Source organism: Schistocerca piceifrons, chromosome 8 (genome assembly GCF_021461385.2).
Source record: "Schistocerca piceifrons isolate TAMUIC-IGC-003096 chromosome 8, iqSchPice1.1, whole genome shotgun sequence".
NCBI classification, from domain to species: Eukaryota; Metazoa; Arthropoda; class Insecta; order Orthoptera; family Acrididae; genus Schistocerca; species Schistocerca piceifrons.
The window spans coordinates 414,826,049-414,843,835 of NC_060145.1; the positions used below are offsets into that span (position 1 = coordinate 414,826,049).

General features: G+C 41.5%; 1 protein-coding gene across 2 annotated transcripts in view; it reads left to right on the forward strand.

Annotated features, from left to right (window-relative positions):
• LOC124711311 (cell cycle checkpoint control protein RAD9A) overlaps positions 1 to 17,787 on the forward strand; it is a 47,224-nt gene that overhangs the window by 25,592 nt on the left and 3,845 nt on the right. For both annotated transcript variants that reach the window (XM_047241328.1, XM_047241327.1), the window contains exon 5: positions 11,040 to 11,293. In XM_047241328.1, coding sequence (XP_047097284.1) covers positions 11,040 to 11,293 — 254 coding nt within the window. The remainder of the gene's footprint in view (positions 1 to 11,039; positions 11,294 to 17,787) is intronic.

Consider the following 17,787-nt stretch of genomic DNA (forward strand, 5'->3'; position numbering starts at 1 on the left):
CTTGGGGGACCAGATTTGTTTCCCATTGCATGATTGTGAGTGTGACAGAGTGTAACATGTGCATGAGAATTTATCATTTAGCAGTGAATTCGTCATTTACCATAAGCAAAGAAGGATTGTTTGATTAAAGTAAATATGTAAATATACAGGGTGATTATAATTAAAGTTCCAGTTTCAAAATTCTTTCAAAAAGAACCACTGCTCACAATGTTATCAAATTTGAATGGAATATTAATATTACTGAAAAAGGGGGAAACTTAATGGGGAAAAAAAACGGAAATTTTATCACTAGGTGGAACTGTAAGCAACAGAATATCTAAAATAAAAGATGTGGGATACACAGTTGTTCCACAATTTGCATCTGAGATGCTGGGATTCTCTCAATGCACATACTATTGTTAAAGCTCTTTTACAAGAGTGGTGACTGTGTGCCAGCTCTGCAGAAGTTCCAGGCATTGAAGGATATGAAAAAAGGTAGTCTGATAACTGCCAAGGGACTGGAGAAAATGACCATGAAATGTGAAAAGACTTTTTCCTCTGAAGTGTTGAGTGGCAGAGGAAGGGAAACAATTAATCCAACATCAGTAAAAGGTGCAGCCACAGCATTGCAAGGAGGAATCATGTGGTGGTGTACAAACATGCAGTCCTGGGGAATTGCCCAAACTGTTGACATGCATGTGAGCATGGTGCATACATTTCTACGAAACGTCCTGCATTACTATCCATAATAAATTATCCATGTTTAGGAGTTGGTTAATGCTGACCTACCAGTAAGACACAAATGTTGTCTCAAGAATTTCTTGCTCGCATGGAAGTAGACAGTGATCCTGTGAACAGATGAACCCCATTTCCATATCCAGGGACATGTCAATATGCAGAATTTCAGAATACAGGCAACAGAAAATCCACTTGGAGATAAACCGGCACCATTTCATTCTGCACAGGTAACTGTTTTTTGCAGGCCGATGGCATTGTTTGTCGTAGGGCCATATATTTTTAAGGAATGGGTCCTGCAAGTCGTATTACTATACCATTTCTGGTATGTACTATGAGAGGCTTTTGTGCACCAGCATAATTCCAACCCTTCAACAGTGTGGATGTGTGGTTAGGATCATTATGCAAGATGCAGCTCATCTGCCTATTGCACAGCCTGTGAAGCAGCTGCTGTAGAGGCATTTTGGAAAGGATAGAATTATCAGCCGTCATTATACTGCCTGGGTGTCCAGATCACACAGTATTAATCTATATGACTTCTGGATGTGAGATTATCTGAAAGATGCAGTTTGTTCAGTGCTCCAATTACAAACATTGTGCAATGCATTCTGAACGTGATCCCTGAGACACTCCGATCTCTTGTGAAACATACTTTTGTGATGGAAAACAGTGGACACCATCTTGAACAAGTTGTACGCCAGTCTTGTAACAATAAGAAACCAGTACCAGATTGATTTATTTATGGCTTTTGGCCCCAAGGCAATTAAAAATCAATGTTATTTCTGCTACTTATTGGTTTTGACCTTAGGACAATTAAAAACTGATTTTTTCCATCCAGTGTGGTACAATCTTCCTTGGTGGAACGGCTTACCTTATTAACGGTGCCATAGGTATTGAATGCCAAACTTGTGCAATCAAGCACATTACCAGTACAGTGCGCAGCTCATACCATAACTGTCATATTGCAATTCATCTGTCACTTGTAGATGAACCCATTTATGTTGTGATATGTAGAAAGCCATCTAGTGGTAAAATTTTTCATTGGATTTTTTCATTTCCATAAACTTTCCCCATCTTTGATAATATCCTGTTCAAATTTGACATTATTCTTATGGCATTTTGAAACTGGATGTTTAATTATAATCACCCTGTATGTCCATTTTGGAACATACATCTTGTGAAGATTGAATAGTCAGGCTGCTGTTCTTTATTACTACTTTCAGAGCAAAATAATACTTTGCCAAGTTTCTTGTAGTGTCAAACTTCAAGTTAACAATGACCATAGTGGGAAGTGTGTCCAGTTTGAAACATGATGAATTGTTACCATCAAAGTTTATTAATATTACACCTTCCTGTGACAGCACTTCAATGTGAGCATTTCTCATACACTTGAGATTACCATACAGTGACATGGCATAGTGTACATTGTTGACAGATAATGGTAACAGTGAAATTTCCAGGGGCAGGAAGAGGTTGCAGTTTTGAGAGTTGTTGATGAAACTGAAAAGTAAACTTGTTATAACCTTTAATCACCAATAATTATGTGGATATTCAAAGACATTCACTTAGAAACAATAGCTGGTTACATGATAACAACTCAGTATCTCTTATTCGACTGCCGTGCCGTGACATGCGGGTGGCGTCGTTCGTAGCTAGGTGGCGCTCCCGCGCTCAGCCGAGTTGCGGAGCGCCTCTATCGCTGTTTGCGCGTACTGTCGTGGCGGCACTGTTAAATGTCGTGGCACTGTCACAACACTTTTCCCCCCTTGAAAAAAAAAAAAAAAAAAAAAAAAACACTCACTTCCTTGGAGACATGGACAGTGCGGAGACATCCATGGCCTCTTATGAGGCCCCAAGAAGATTCCGCAGAGAGACACGAGAGTATGGTCGAAAATTTCCAGGATTGAAGCTCGTGCGTGGAATGTGTCTCCTGGACGAGATGATGGGTGAAAACTCCGGAGCAGCATCCATAGGTGTCATGGACCTGGGGGTGTGCTCCAGCGAGATGGGTCCCGGAGAAGGCGGCGTTGCGACTGGGGCCGGTTCCAGCATACTCGGAAGCGGTAGCAACGTCGGCTGCATCAACACGTACGGTAGATCGGCAGCAGTGACAGGACTGGCTTTTCGGGCTGGTGGAGGCGAAGGAAGGGGCGGTGGCACCGGCGTGGCCACAACTCGTGGGCGCATCTGGTCGTAATGCCGAACAACCATGCCATCGTCTGTATGTATTTCACAAAGCCGGTGGCCGCGAAGAGCCTTGACCACCCCTGGAATCCATTTAGGGCGAGATCCATACCCTCGTGCCCACACGTTGGCGCCCACCGAGTATTTTCCCGCACAAGGCCGGACAGGGTGAAGCAGGTGCAGTAGAGTGCGCGGTTGGCGGCCATGCAAGAGTTCAGCAGGGCTGCGATCACCCAGAGGCGTGAAACGATAAGAACTCAGAAATTGCAGCAGAGCATCATCTGTGGAAAAATCACTAAGGAATTTTTTGATGTGGCTTTTGAAAGTGCGGACAAGGCGCTCAACCTCCCCATTCGATTGCGGATGGAAGGGCGGTGCTGTAACATGATGAATCCCTTGTCCAGTACAAAAATCACGGAAGGCCTGCGAAGAGAACTGAGGGCCATTGTCCGTGACGATTGTGGATGGAAGACCTTCTAGTGCAAAGATTTTGGACAAAGCCAGCGTCATCACCGGAGTGGTGGGCAACGGACATCGAACAACAAACAGAAACTTCGAGAAGGCGTCAATCAACAGTAGCCAATAAGTACCGAGGAAAGGGCCGACAAAGTCAGCGTGCACCCGTTCCCATGGCTGCGCCGGATCAGGCCACGGAGAGGGCATTGCAGCCAGTTGTTGAGCACACTGACCACACGCAGCAACCATGTGGGTGATGTCCGAATCAATACCGGGCCAATAAACATACCTGCGGGCCAGGGACTTAGTCCGAGAAATACCCCAATGGCCTTCATGCAACAGTTTGAGAACATCTTTGCGAAGAGAGGCTGGCACCATGACCCGTGGAAGTGCGCCATCCGTGGCCACAAGTACAACACCATCACGAACAGACAGACGCAGGCGCAAGGCATGGTAGTTGCAAAGGGGATCCGATGCCCGGCCCTGGCTCCTGTCCGGCCAACCCCGTTGAACAAAACTGATCGCCTGATGCAGGACTGGGTCCCGCGCAGTAGCCGACGCGACCTGCGAACCTGTAAGTGGAAAACCCTCGACCGCACGACGTTCTTCCTCATCAATGTGGAAACAGAGTAGTTCATCACGATCGAAAACTGAGGCGGGTCCCATCGGCGATCGTGACAATGCGTCAGCGTTGGCGTGCTTGGCCGTGGGGCGATAGTGAATCTCATAGTGAAAACGAGACAAGTATAAGGCCCAATGTTGCAGGCGGTGAGCTGCCTTATCCGGAAGCGACGCCGATGGGCTGAACAGAGAGACCAGCGGCTTCTGGTCGGTGATGAGGTGAAACTTAGAACCATACAAAAAAATGCTGAACTTTTTTAGAGCATAAATGATAGCGAGCGCCTCCTTTTTGATTTGAGAGTAACGCCGTTGCGCATCGTTGAGGGTCTTGGAAGCATAGGCGATGGGTCGTTCCGAGCCATCCTCATACCGATGGGCGAGAACAGCCCCTAGGCCATACTGTAACGCGTCAGTCACCAGAACCAAGTGCTGACCCGGACAGAATGTGACAAGACAAGGCACCGATTGCAAATGAGCCTTCAGGCGGACAAAAGCCTGCTCACACTCGTCGGACCAACAGAAAGGGACGTTTTTGCGTAACAGCTGATGCAGAGGATGAGCTACCGCCACCACGGATGGAATGAATTTGTGATAATAAGCAATCTTGCCTAGAAACGCCTGAAGTTCTTTGACCGTAGACGGCCGGGGTAGAGCGTTAATGGCCGCAACGTGCTGACGTAGATGACGTATACCCTCACAGGGCAAGTGGAAACCAAGATACACAATGGAGGGTTGGAAGAACTGTGACTTGTCCAAATTGCACCTCAACCCAGCTGAATGCAAAACCCGAAACAGTGAACGCAAATTGCGAAGGTGCTCCTCAGTGGAGGCCCCCGTGACAACAATGTCATCCAGATAGTTTATGCAGCCGGGAATGGAAGCCGTGAGCTGTTCCAAAAACCGCTGAAAAATGGCCGGTGCGCTAGCGACGCCAAATGGTAACCGCTGGTACTGATACAACCCACAAGGAGTGTTGATGACGAGAAATTCCTTGGAAGAAGCATCCAACGGCAACTGATGGTACACCTCCGATAAGTCAAGCTTGGAAAAGAACTGGCCCCCAGCGAGCTTGGTAAATAACTCCTCAGGACGGGGAAGAGGATAAGTGTCAATGAGGCTCTGAGCATTGACAGTGGCTTTAAAATCACCACACAATCGCAGACTCCCGTTTGGTTTAGAAACCACCACAATTGGCGATGCCCATTCACTGGAGGTAACAGGAAGGAGAATCCCTGAAGCTGTTAACCTGTCGATCTCAGCCTTGACAGGTGCACACAACGCCACCGGAATAGGGCGTGCCCGGAAAAACTTAGGGCGAGCTGTAGGTTTAAGAGTAATGTGGGCTTCAAAATCCTTGGCACGACCCAGACCAGCAGAGAACACGGACGAAAATTCAGAACACAATCCATCCAGCTGTTGATACGGAATATCCTCAGATATGAGGTGCACATCATCATCAATGGAGAACCCGAACAACTGGAAAGCATCATAACCGAACAGGTTTTCAGTGCCTGCATGATCCACCACATAAAACGTGAGGGGCCTAACAACTGACTTGTAGGCAGTGGAAGCATCAAACTGGCCAATGATAGGAATTTTCTGTTTATTATAAGTTCTCAGATTTCGCGCAACTGGAGACAAGGGAGGGGAGCCCAACTCCAAATACGTGCGAGAATTAATGAGAGTTACTGCAGAGCCAGTGTCCACTTGCATGCGAATGTCTTTATCCAGAACACGAACAGTAACAAACAACTTATTTGTTTGAGAAAGCACACAGTTAACATCCATGTCCGATGCCTTGTCCTTGTCGACAGGAACTTTAGGGGACTGACACACAGAAGCAATGTGGCCTTTTTTCCTACATGAATTACACGTGGCCCAACGTTTTGGACACGCGGACCTGTCATGCTGTACGAAACAACGTGGACAAGAAGGAAGTGCGGAATGAACCTGCTTCTGTGGTTGCTGTTTTCGCTGCGAGCGTTGCGGCCCAACGCGATGTTGTTTACGCGAGTGAACTGCCACCACATCTTCGTTCTCCTGTGAAACAGGCAAATTGTCCATGTCGAAAGTTGACTGTACAGCGCCTACATCACACCACGTGTCTATTTGCGCGCCAGCAGCATGAGACACTTCAAAGGATTGAGTGATGCTTAGAACGTCCGACAGGCAGTTGTAGGGCACGTTGCCAAACTTCTTTATCAGGAGCAAGCCGTAGAATAGCATCCGTAACTGAGATAGCAGCTGATAGATCCATGGGGAAATCCAAGATAGAAATAATGACTTACACATAGGAGCGTCGACAATGCCGAAAGCCAAGAAGTGTTGCCGCAAACCTTCTCATAATCTTCCCAGTCTTCAGCGGCTTCATCGTAAGGAGGGAATGGAGGTGGAGAAGAGGAAGACAGACGATGAGTAAGCGACGTCGACAATGCCTGAATAGCAGCTGTCAGCTGTGTTTGTTGTTCAATGAGCGCTTGCATAAGCTGTTCCATGTCTGCCCTGTCACGAACACACAAATCCACAACGCAGTGAAAATATCCCATCCTCGTCGCCAAAAAAGTGTTATAACCTTTAATCACCAATAATTGCGTGGATATTCAAACACACTCACTTAGAAACAATAGCTGGTTACATGATAACAACTCAGTATCTCTTATTCGACTGCCGTGCCGTGACATGCAGCCGGCGCCGTTCGTAGCTAGGTGGCGCTCCCGTGCTCAGCCGAGTTGCGGAGCGCCTCTATCGCCGTTTGCGCGTACTGCTGTGGCGGCACTGTTAAATTTCGTGGCACTGTCACAACAAAACTATTGCTCATTGTCACTGTTTTAGTATGTAGCTAATGGTTTAGCTCTAAATCTCCCGATCAGTACAGTCACAACATCAAAAGTAAATTTTTTTTCTGTTCTGTTTGTGGACTCTCATTAGTTCTATCAATTATGCTGAAAAATTCCTGCAGCCTTCAGTTCTGTCTGAACTTGGAGTGATGACTAATATGAGATATCTCAAAAAACTTCATTTGCAGCCATAAAAACTGGTAAATATTGAATATGCATTCACAAACACCAAAAATTAGCCCAGAAAAATTTGAAATGTCAATCTGGAAAAACTTGAAAATCTCATGGAAGGCTCTGGATGAAACAAAGTCACTAACTTGTGAAGAGGCTGAAAATATTCAGATTTTATTAATTACAGGAGAGATTGCTTTCTTGTATATGTTTTCAGCTGTGATTTATAAATTTTTTTAATTAATGCTGGAGCTGCATCTCAGTATTCACTCTTAGCTGCTATGTGCTTTTTATTGGTCATTTATTCAAGATCTATATACCAAATAAGTTTACTATATTTTGTAGAGAGTTATATGCACCATGTGCGCACCTGGATCAAGTCACCTCCAGACTATACAGGGCATGTGCTGAGCAGTGCAGACTACCTAGGCGAGCCTTCTTCATCTACAAACTATGGGGAAGAGTGTTGTACTGAGTACGGGGTACATAGTATTTAGGGAAGTGATTTGGCAGTGATTTATGGCCAAGGAAGCAGGTGCTGGGAATCATGCTTCCCTACAGTCTATAATCTTATTTGTGTAGAGCCATGTATCAGCGAGAATGCCAGAAGCCACAGCAGATGGTGTCAGCTCTTCGGCCTTGGCCTTCCATTCACTTAGATGAGAGAAGTCGTCCTTCCTTGTCTCTGGATGCAATACACACAGCTTCTGTTCCAGCAAGAGGACTGTCTAACATGTGATGCTCTTGGGGGTAGTTTTCATGTGTAACATTTTCAATGATAGACAAGACATCAGCAATTAGTTTACCACCCATTTCCACAGACATAGAGATGATTGTGGAGCAAATTTTAAGATTTTTTGAAATGTCTCTCGTGCTCCATAATTTACTCGGGAGTATATCTTAGTGTATTAAGAGAATGTGGAACATATCTTTTTGAATACCTCAGGTGTAAACAGTGGTAAGAGACAGTCAATGAAAAACAGAGCTATTGCATTTAAAACATGATACGTGAATGCACTAATGGCAACTTTTGCGCGTAAATAGTGGTAACTGCCAGAAATGTGGGTGCTGGCTGTACAAGGGCTATCCAGAAAATGACAGATTTTGAAATTAAACAATTAACAATATGGGAAAATCAAATTTTATTATATACGTTTTGAAGGTGCACTCTTAAACTATTTTTCTGCTTAATTGCCATTCAAACTGAGGCACTTATCATACCGTGGCACAAGTTTTTCAGTACCATCTCTGTAGAAATCTGCTGCCTGCAATGACAACCACTGGTTTATACCAGCATGCAGTTGGTCATCAGTATCAAAACACTGTGTTGCAAGACATGTCTTTATTGTGGGAAGAGATGGTACTTGCTTGGCGCCAAATCTGGGCTGTGTGGTGGACAATCAAACACCTCTCATCCAAAATCCCGTAGGAGATCACAGGTATGACTGACTGTGTGTAGATGTGCATTGTGGGGGGGGGGGGGGGGGGGGGGGGAGGGGAATGAAAAATGTACTAGTTTTCTCTGACATTTGTTTTGTATTGCCCATCTTTAACTTTGTCATTGTTGGACAATACCTCTCTGAGGTAAATGTCATGCCTTATTCAAGGAAATAAATGAGAATCACTCCCTTGAGTTCCAAAATACAGTAGCCATGATGTTTCTTGGTGTCATCATTTGCAAGCAGTTCCTTGTTTTCTTGGGAGAATTTGTGTGTCCCCATTCCATCAACTTAAATTTTTGTTCCACAACTGACATGGTTTGGTCGAGTCTTATTTCCAATTACCATATGGTCAATAACTTTGTTACCATTTTTTCTCATAATCTTTGAAGAAGATCAGCACTTCAGCCAGTGTGTGGTCTTCCACTAGGATTTTGGGAACCCACCTGGCACAAAATTTGTTGTGACCAAACTTCTCCTCCACAGTTTCATGCACCAATCTCTGTGAAATCTGAGGAAAATGTTGCAAAAGTCATGACACGATGTTTTTCATGAACTTTTTTGATGATTCTCATCACCAGTTCGTTATTCAGAAGACTAGGCCTACCGCTGCGATCCTCATCATGAACATTGTTACAGCCATTTTTAAAATCGATGCACCATTTCCTCACCCAGCTTTCACTCGTTATTTCTTTTCTGTACGCATCACAAGGGTTGTGATAAATTTCGATTGGTTTGCAGTTTTTTTGCCAACAAAAACCTAATCACAGGATGCACCTCACAAGTGGTGGGATATTCTGTTGTAGTGCACATTTTAACATGCCACAGAAAGCAAAGTAGCCGAGGAACAGACCATATGCTACCACCACTGGATGCATACTGAGTATAGGAACATTATGGCACCAACATGGCAGCTGTAGCCCTGCCCACTGCAGCTATAGACCAAAATGTCTGTCACTTTCTGGATAGCCCTTGTAGTAATGTGTGTGGTTTCGTGCTAGGAAAATGTATTTCAGGGTCGATTTGTACAAATCTGAGGAGGATAACTATGACTCAGATAAAGATCCTGAACATGTTCCTGAACACAAATGCACTTCGAAAGCCATTGGTATTCAGGTAAGGGTGAATAATCCTTTAAGCAAGTAAACCATGTTAAGCTGTGTCCCTTAACATTGTTTAAATGAATTTATTTGACAGTGTTATGGCTGCAGTTACAAGGATCATCCTTAATGTCATAGATTACATTTTGAGGTTGTTATACGTCATTATTTCAAAACTTGGTAATGCAAATCTTAGAATCATAAAGTGAAACAATTTAGACCTTTTAAATTTGTATTTTGGAGAGGTTTCACAGTAATGTTTTGATAAGTGGCCCAGCAAGTAAACAGTGATAAGTCAATGGTAATTCTTGTTAAGTGCAGTCAGTTTGCAAGTGAACAATGTTAAGCACCCATTGAGATATTTTTAAGAATAAAATTTTGAATATATTTATGATTTTAAAGCTATGTCATTACTCAGTAATTACTTGACAGCAGTGACTTATCTGAATTAAAAAATCACAATGTCTGTCGTTGATATATCTTTTGTATGACATTTTATTGAAACCTTGCAGTGCAATTTCTCAAAACAACCAACTTGTCCCTTACCTTGTTTACAGCTAGGGTCTTCATTTGTGCATTTGCTCTGTTATGTGTTCAAGTTCTAATAATATTTTGGAAAGATGACCATGTTTACAATTTTAATATTTTAAGTGAGGCAATGAAAAAGATTGAATGCAGTTTTAACTGAATTACTATTTTATGCACTTTAAAATGTTATGTGCTTTAACCACATTCTTACCCCTCACCCCAACAATTGAAAGTTTAAAGGAACTGAAGGAGAAGAAGAAGAAGAAGAACCACAATCACATTCTTCTCAGAATATTTGAGGCAAGCTTGCTAACAAGCATGCCATTGAGGTAGCTCCCTAAATCCTAAAAGGAGAGGAGAGGGCAGTGCGAATGAGAGGGTGAACATTGTAATGCAGACTTTGGACTATAGCACAGATTGAATTTCTGTCTCGTTGTATTAAGGTCATTCAAACTGAACATCTACAGACTTGTCACAGAACAGAAGGGAACATCACCATAACATCACATTGCCCTGTTTATTAATAACTGTAAGAGTGAGGTTATGAGATAGTATACATCTTGTAAAAAGTTTGGTGAGTTGCACCTGCCTGAATAGCTCAGTCAGTAAGAGCATTGTACATGATAGGCAAAATTTTGGGTTTTAGTCCCAGTCCAGAATAGAGTTTTAACTTGTTAGGAAGTTTCAAAACAGCACACACTCCATTAAAGAGTAAAAGATTCATTTTGGAAATAATAATTTGGATGACTTTTTTGCTACAACACTCCTGCCAGTCAGCTATACATACAGGATTGACTAACTGCAATTTTTTCTCCCTTCAAACATTCATAGTTGGATTTCATCAGAGAAGTGTTGCCATGTTAAATTTATAGTAAAATGATGTTAATTAATTCAGAACTGAGTTTTGATATAAGTAATTGGATGCTTTCTGTTTAAAATTGTGTCTGTCAGAAGGTAATGTCTAACATTTCTTCATTTTTTCCCCTCAGGCCAGTTGTGTTTATGATAAGCAATAAACCAACATTTGAGGCTCATTTTGTTCTTGCAACTTTATCAACTGACAGTGACTCACAGAGCCAGACATCACAAAAATCGAAAAGTTCTGTGAAAGAAGACAAGAAACAAGACAATGCTGCTGCAAAAGCTAAAACAACACAACCCAGTAGCAATCAAAACAGCACTCAAGAAGTGCTGCTCAAGCAGAGTGCCGTGGTGGGTTCTGTTGTGGCACCAATTGAAAATGGTATTGCATTTATTTTTTCTTACAACATTGTTTCAAATGGCTCTGAGCACTATGGGACTTAACATCTGAGGTCATCAGTCCCCTAGAACTTAGAACTACTTAAACCTAACAAACCTAAGGACATCACACATATCCATGCCCAAGGCAGGATTTGAACCTGCGACCGTAGTGGTCGCGCGGTTCCAGACTGAAGCACCTAAAACCGTTCGGCCACAACGGCTGGCACAACATTGTTTATTAGAAGGCAATCACAACCTTAAAGTTCTTTGAGTGGTAAATGTAATTTATTGTAGCGACAATAGGAAACAAAGAGGATACTAAGTCATTAAAAATGGTGTCACTGTGGTTGTCATGAAAGATCTAATATAGAAAAATTGTTAGGAGATGAATAGGTTACTTATGAATGCAAAAATGAGGTTGGGAATCCATTGGGCTAATCTTTGCAATTTATGCGTGTTTTGTTTGTTTTGCTATTCAGTTGATTATAGATGGTTTTTTTTGCATGTTTATCAAATATAACAAAAACATGGATATCTATAGATGTCACCTGCTACTTGCCAAATTAATATGTGTAGTACAAATGTTTAGGGTAGTGCGGGCTAGTCTTACATCAATGCAGTGCATTTTGAAGGAAAATAGTCAATTCGGGTGTGCGGCTGGTCCCGGCGGAGGTTTGAGTCCTCCCTCAGGAATGGGTGTGTGTGTTTCTCCTTAGGATAAGTTGGGTTAAGTAATGTGTAAGCATAGCGACTGATGACCATAGCAGTTAAGTTCACATACATTTGAACATTTTAATCAATTCAGGGTTGTATAAAAAATAAAAATGAACATTAGTTTTTTGCAGTTATTTCTTTTGGTATCTGATAATTGCTTTAAAAAGTATCTTTATGGCATTCCGGTCTAAGATGCTGGAGGTGGTGGTCTTGTGTGCATCAGGCATGCTTGCTTGTGTGTGTGAATGGTGTGTCTGTCTCTCTTTTACTGATGAAGACTAAGGCTGAAAGCTTTATGTAAGTCTCTTTTAATTGTGCCTGTTTGCAACTTGTGTGTCCTTTTTAAGGTATGTAGCAATCTGTCTTTTTCTACATTTTTGATATTCCTACCTGGAGTTTCCATTGTTTGATATGATTATGGCATAATTTCAGGCTTCGAGAAACATTTAGTTTATTGCTGCAGGTGGTGAGAAATCCTATGAACGTTATGCTGTGGAGATGTGCAATAGATGTTAAGCAATTAAATGAAAAGAAATTTAAAAATATTCTTATATTTATAATGGCTAATGAACTTTTACATGAATATTTGGAAACCCAGACACTTGTGGGAGCAATACTGGCTGAGATATAGTCACTTGTTTGCCTCCATGCCTGACGTGGTGCAGAGTGAGTGTGAATTTCTGGTGACTTTGAGTTGTTATGTCTTGGGCAATGTTTTGTTGAAAGAAATGAGATTTAACCATCTTGTGCAATTTTATGCATTCTCTTAAGAATAATAATGAAAGGAATTTTATGAGCCATATTCAGCCAAAAAATTTGAGACAAAATCATGTGAAAAAATAGGTGCCAGAGAAAGTTCAGAATTTGGTTTTTTCTGTCTCATGGGCTAAAGGTATGGGGAACATGAAACCTGACATTTAGTAATCTTAGAACACAGGGGTTCTCAAATATAAAGTTTTGTTTATGTACCACTTTCCAGTATTGAATGAATTAAGTGCAAAGTTGAAGATTGTGTAAAAATATAAAAATGCAGTCCCTTTGAGCTCATTTTGCAAAAAATTTTGTTCTATAAAACTTTCAAAACTGGACTCATTAGGAAGAGCATACTTTTGACTGCCAAAAAAAGTCTATTTGATTATCCAATGTAAGCTAACAGTGCTAGACATTTTGAATCAAAGTTTGGCACAAAAATTGTAGCATGAAAAAAAATCTGAAGTTCGGATTCTTATATCTCACAGAGTAAATGCATACTGATCATAAAGCTTTATATATAAAAGTTTGGTATCACCAGGTTGTAGGATACAAAATTTAATTCACCTCCTATTTTCCAATAATCTACAAATTTGACAAAAATATGAGAAATTTTGTGAGAAAGAGGAAATAGGGTATATGCGACACTTCTTTTACAAATACTGTTTTCTATTAAAGCTTCAAAACTGGTCTCATTCGAAACAACATGTTAAAAAACCAGAGCAATGGGTTTAATTTCCAACAGGGGTTAACAATGCTGCATACATTGAAACAAACTGACGAAAAATCACACTGTGAATAAAATTTTTATTTTGGCCTGTCATATCTCGTAGATTAAAGGTGTGGTAAACATGAAACTGTGGACACAAGAGCTTAGGTTTTCCAATGTAAAATATCATTCTCATACCACTTTCTAAATTTCTACAAAATCAGTTGAAACCTGATTTTCATAAAAATTGCTGAAATATATAACACTGAATTAGGATTTCCATAATTAATATGAAACAATTTAATGCTGGAAAGAGTATGTTTTCAAGCATTCAGAAAATCATATTCAGTCGGCACTAACAGTACTTGACAATGACGGACAAATTCAGTGACATGTACCATGGAGACAGGTTGCGTTACAGCAATCTGTTGCCCATGTTTAATTGTGTGTGGTTTTGTTTTCAAATTGACAACTAATATCTCACTGTGTTGCATTGGACCACAGTGACAGTGTCACTGCCAATTCAAGAACATGAATCCCATCACCATAGGGGCCATGCCCAGTAGCTGTACAGTGCTAGCTACAGGTAGGTTTCTTTATCCAGGTTCCCAAGCTGGTAATCCAGTTTCCTAATTTAGGTTTCAAAGCCTTGTTGTGGTACCTGTCTGCTTACAAAGCCATTTGCTAAGTACTTGTCTCCGATTCTCAAATATATTGGCATATGTCATATAGGCAGTGATCAAAAAATAATATCAATTTTGATTTTAAACTTCTCAACATTGCAACATTATTGACATATTAACAGAACAAAATGGCACACTAATAAAATACATGCCTCTTCGAGGCCAAGCTCATTCATTTTATTGACCTAAAAGCTAGGATGCATTTTGCATACCAATACGACACCTCATTTCGAAGCTTCCCATTTCTTTAATATCAACATCTGGCCGAGAGTATGTTTCCAGAAATTGAACTGCAGAAAGTGGCTCAAAAAGTTTTAAAAATGTAAGTTTTAAAGGAAACAGTATTTGTAAAACAAGTGTTGAATATACCCTATTTGTAGTTTACTGGAAAATAATAGGTGAATGAAGCTCAGTCTACCATCCTACCGTATATAAAGTTTCATGTTTAGCATGTGTTTACTCTACGAGATATAAGAATATGAGGTTTACAGTTTTTCATGCCATGGTTTTTGCACCCAATTTTGATTCAAATTGTCTAGCATTGTTAGCCCGTGTTTGGCAATCAAGTATGCATTTTTTGGTGGTTAAAACCATTATCTTTCTAATGAGCCAAAAGTTTTATAGAACATAGTTTTTTTGCACAATCAGGTCAAAGATACAGCATTTTTGATCTTTTTACAAAATCTTTCTCTTTGCATTTCATTAATTGGAAAGTGGCACGTAAACAAAACTTTGTAGTTGAGAATCTTGTGTTGTTAGATTAGAACATACCAAGTTTCACGTTCATCATGCATTTAGTCTCCGAGATCTAAGAAGGCAAACTTCTCCTTTGTTACTTTATTATAAATTAGCTGTCACGGCTGAACCAGGAGCTTTAGGATATTCTTCAGAAGTCTACAGTATGTAAAGAAAATTTTATTGTAGACTCATTAATGTGTGGTAAAATGTGGAAGGATGACATTTCTTTTGTCAAATTTTTCTTCCATTTTCCAGGACCAAATCCTTTCTCTTTCTATCTTCTTGGTTGTATCGCTAAAAGTCTGAATCATCGTCAGCAGTATTTCTGAATCAGAAAGAGAAACACACACAATGTAGAAATAGGCCTCATTCATTTACCAGTGGGTGCTGATTTTGTCATTGTTTAAGGGAGGAAATGTACACATGTAGTCTTCTTGCCATGTAAGCTTTCATATAGCCACGCTTTCTTTTGCATCTTTGTGATTTTAGATCAAAAATAATTGTTGATATGTGTAGTATTTTTGATAAAGATAAGTAAAGTCAAGTAGGTCATCATATTTTGATGGTTTATATATATATATATATATATATATATATATATATATATATATATATATATATATCACATGAAATAATATATGTGGGGATGGAGCAAGAAGAGCCAACATTCCCCCACATATATCATTTCATGTGAAATATCTAGTTGTAAAATATGTTATGCATGGACTACATGTAACTGCAGACTTACAATACACCATGCACAGGGTGCAAGCCTACAAACGAATGCAGTCTGTACTCACCTGCATCTTAATGCATACTTTATTTTACGGTGAGATAGTTCATATTCTATGGACAAATAGTCATTTGTAAAGACAAAAAATAAAAAAATGGATTAAACAACTTTGTGATTAATCGGTTACAGTGCCAGGGCGCAATGCTATCATTGTGCAGTTAGTCATACTAAACCAGGCTGTACATACATGAAATGCATTTGCAGTTGTGAATACAAACAACCATCAGCTGCATAAGGCAATGATGACAAGGAAAATTTGTGCCGGCCCGGGACTGGAGCACAGATTTCTCGCTTTATGTGAGTGGTCGCCTTCACCACTTTGGCTATCCATGCTCGATTCATGGCCAGAACCAAACTTCCATATGTCATTGTTCCTGTACCATAACATGTACGTGTACACACATTATGTAATTCCTGTACAGGGGAGAACATTTTGATTGAAAGTTAGTGCCTGGTATCAGTGGTTAAATGTGATATTCTATCATTATTCTTAACAACATGGGCATTGCTGCATCAAAGCTCTACATGTGCATACAAAACAAGAAACTGAGCTTGCATGTTCTGCTAAAAGAGGAACTACAATTGCCTGGCAGTTATGTCAATAGAAATGTAGACTGAACAGTATAAGAAAGTCTTGTACTTACCTCATTGAGGAGACATTGAGTCACAGAGAAGCACAATGAGCAACTGCTAAAATATGTAAACTTTCAGACAAAAGTCCTTCTTCTGAATTAGAAATCCTACACACATACACACACACACACACACACACACACACACACACACACACACACACACACACTTATGTTTATGTGAAGTGTGTGTGTGTGTGTGTGTGTGTGTGTGTGTGTGTGTGTGTGTTTGTGTGTGTTTTCTGTTTTGGAAAAATGTTATCTGAAAGCTTAAATATTTTAGCAACCTTTTTTGATTGTGATTGTCTGTGACTCCAATGCTTCCTCTATTTGTTGAGTAGCAATATGTTGTTGTTGTTGTTGTTTTCATCGTCTTCAGCCCAAAGACTGATTTGATAGCGCTCTCCTTCCTACTCTGTCCTGTGCAAGCCTCTACATCTCTGAATACCCAATGACACATACATCCTTCTTAATCTGCGTACTGTATTCATCTCTTGGTCTCCCCTTAAGATTTTTACACCCCACACTGCACTCCAATACTATGTTGGTGATCCCTTGACATCTAAGAATGTGTCCAGTCAGCTGATGTCTTTTTCTGGTCAGGTTATGGTACAAATTCCTTTTCTCCCCAATTCTGTTCAGTACCACCTCATTAGTTACATGATCTACCCACCTAATCTTCAGCATTCTTCTGTAGCATCTATTCTCTCCTTGTCTCAACTGTTTATCATCCACATTTCATGCACGGCCACACTCGGTACAAATACTTCTGGAAAAGTCTCCCAAACACTTAAATCTATACTCCTGGAAATGGAAAAAAGAACACATTGACACCGGTGTGTCAGACCCACCATACTTGCTCCGGACACTGCGAGAGGGCTGTACAAGCAATGATCACACGCACGGCACAGCGGACACACCAGGAACCGCGATGTTGGCCGTCGAATGGCGCTAGCTGCTCAGCATTTGTGCACCGCCGCCGTCAGTGTCAGCCAGTTTGCCGTGGCATACGGAGCTCCATCGCAGTCTTTAACACTGGTAGCATGCCGCGACAGCGTGGACATGAACCGTATGTGCAGTTGACGGACTTTGAGCGAGGGCGTATAGTGGGCATGCGGGAGGCCGGGTGGACGTACCGCCGAATTGCTCAACACGTGGGGCGTGAGGTCTCCACAGTATATCGATGTTGTTGCCAGTGGTCGGCGGAAGGTGCACGTGCCCGTCGACCTGGGACCGGACCGCAGCGACGCACGGATGCACGCCAAGACCGTAGGATCCTACGCAGTGCCGTAGGGGACCGCACCGCCACTTCCCAGCAAATTAGGGACACTGTTGCTCCTGGGGTATCGGCGAGGACCATTCGCAACCGTCTCCATGAAGCTGGGCTACGGTCCCGCACACCGTTAGGCCGTCGTCCGCTCACGCCCCAACATCGTGCAGCCCGCCTCCAGTGGTGTCGCGACAGGCGTGAATGGG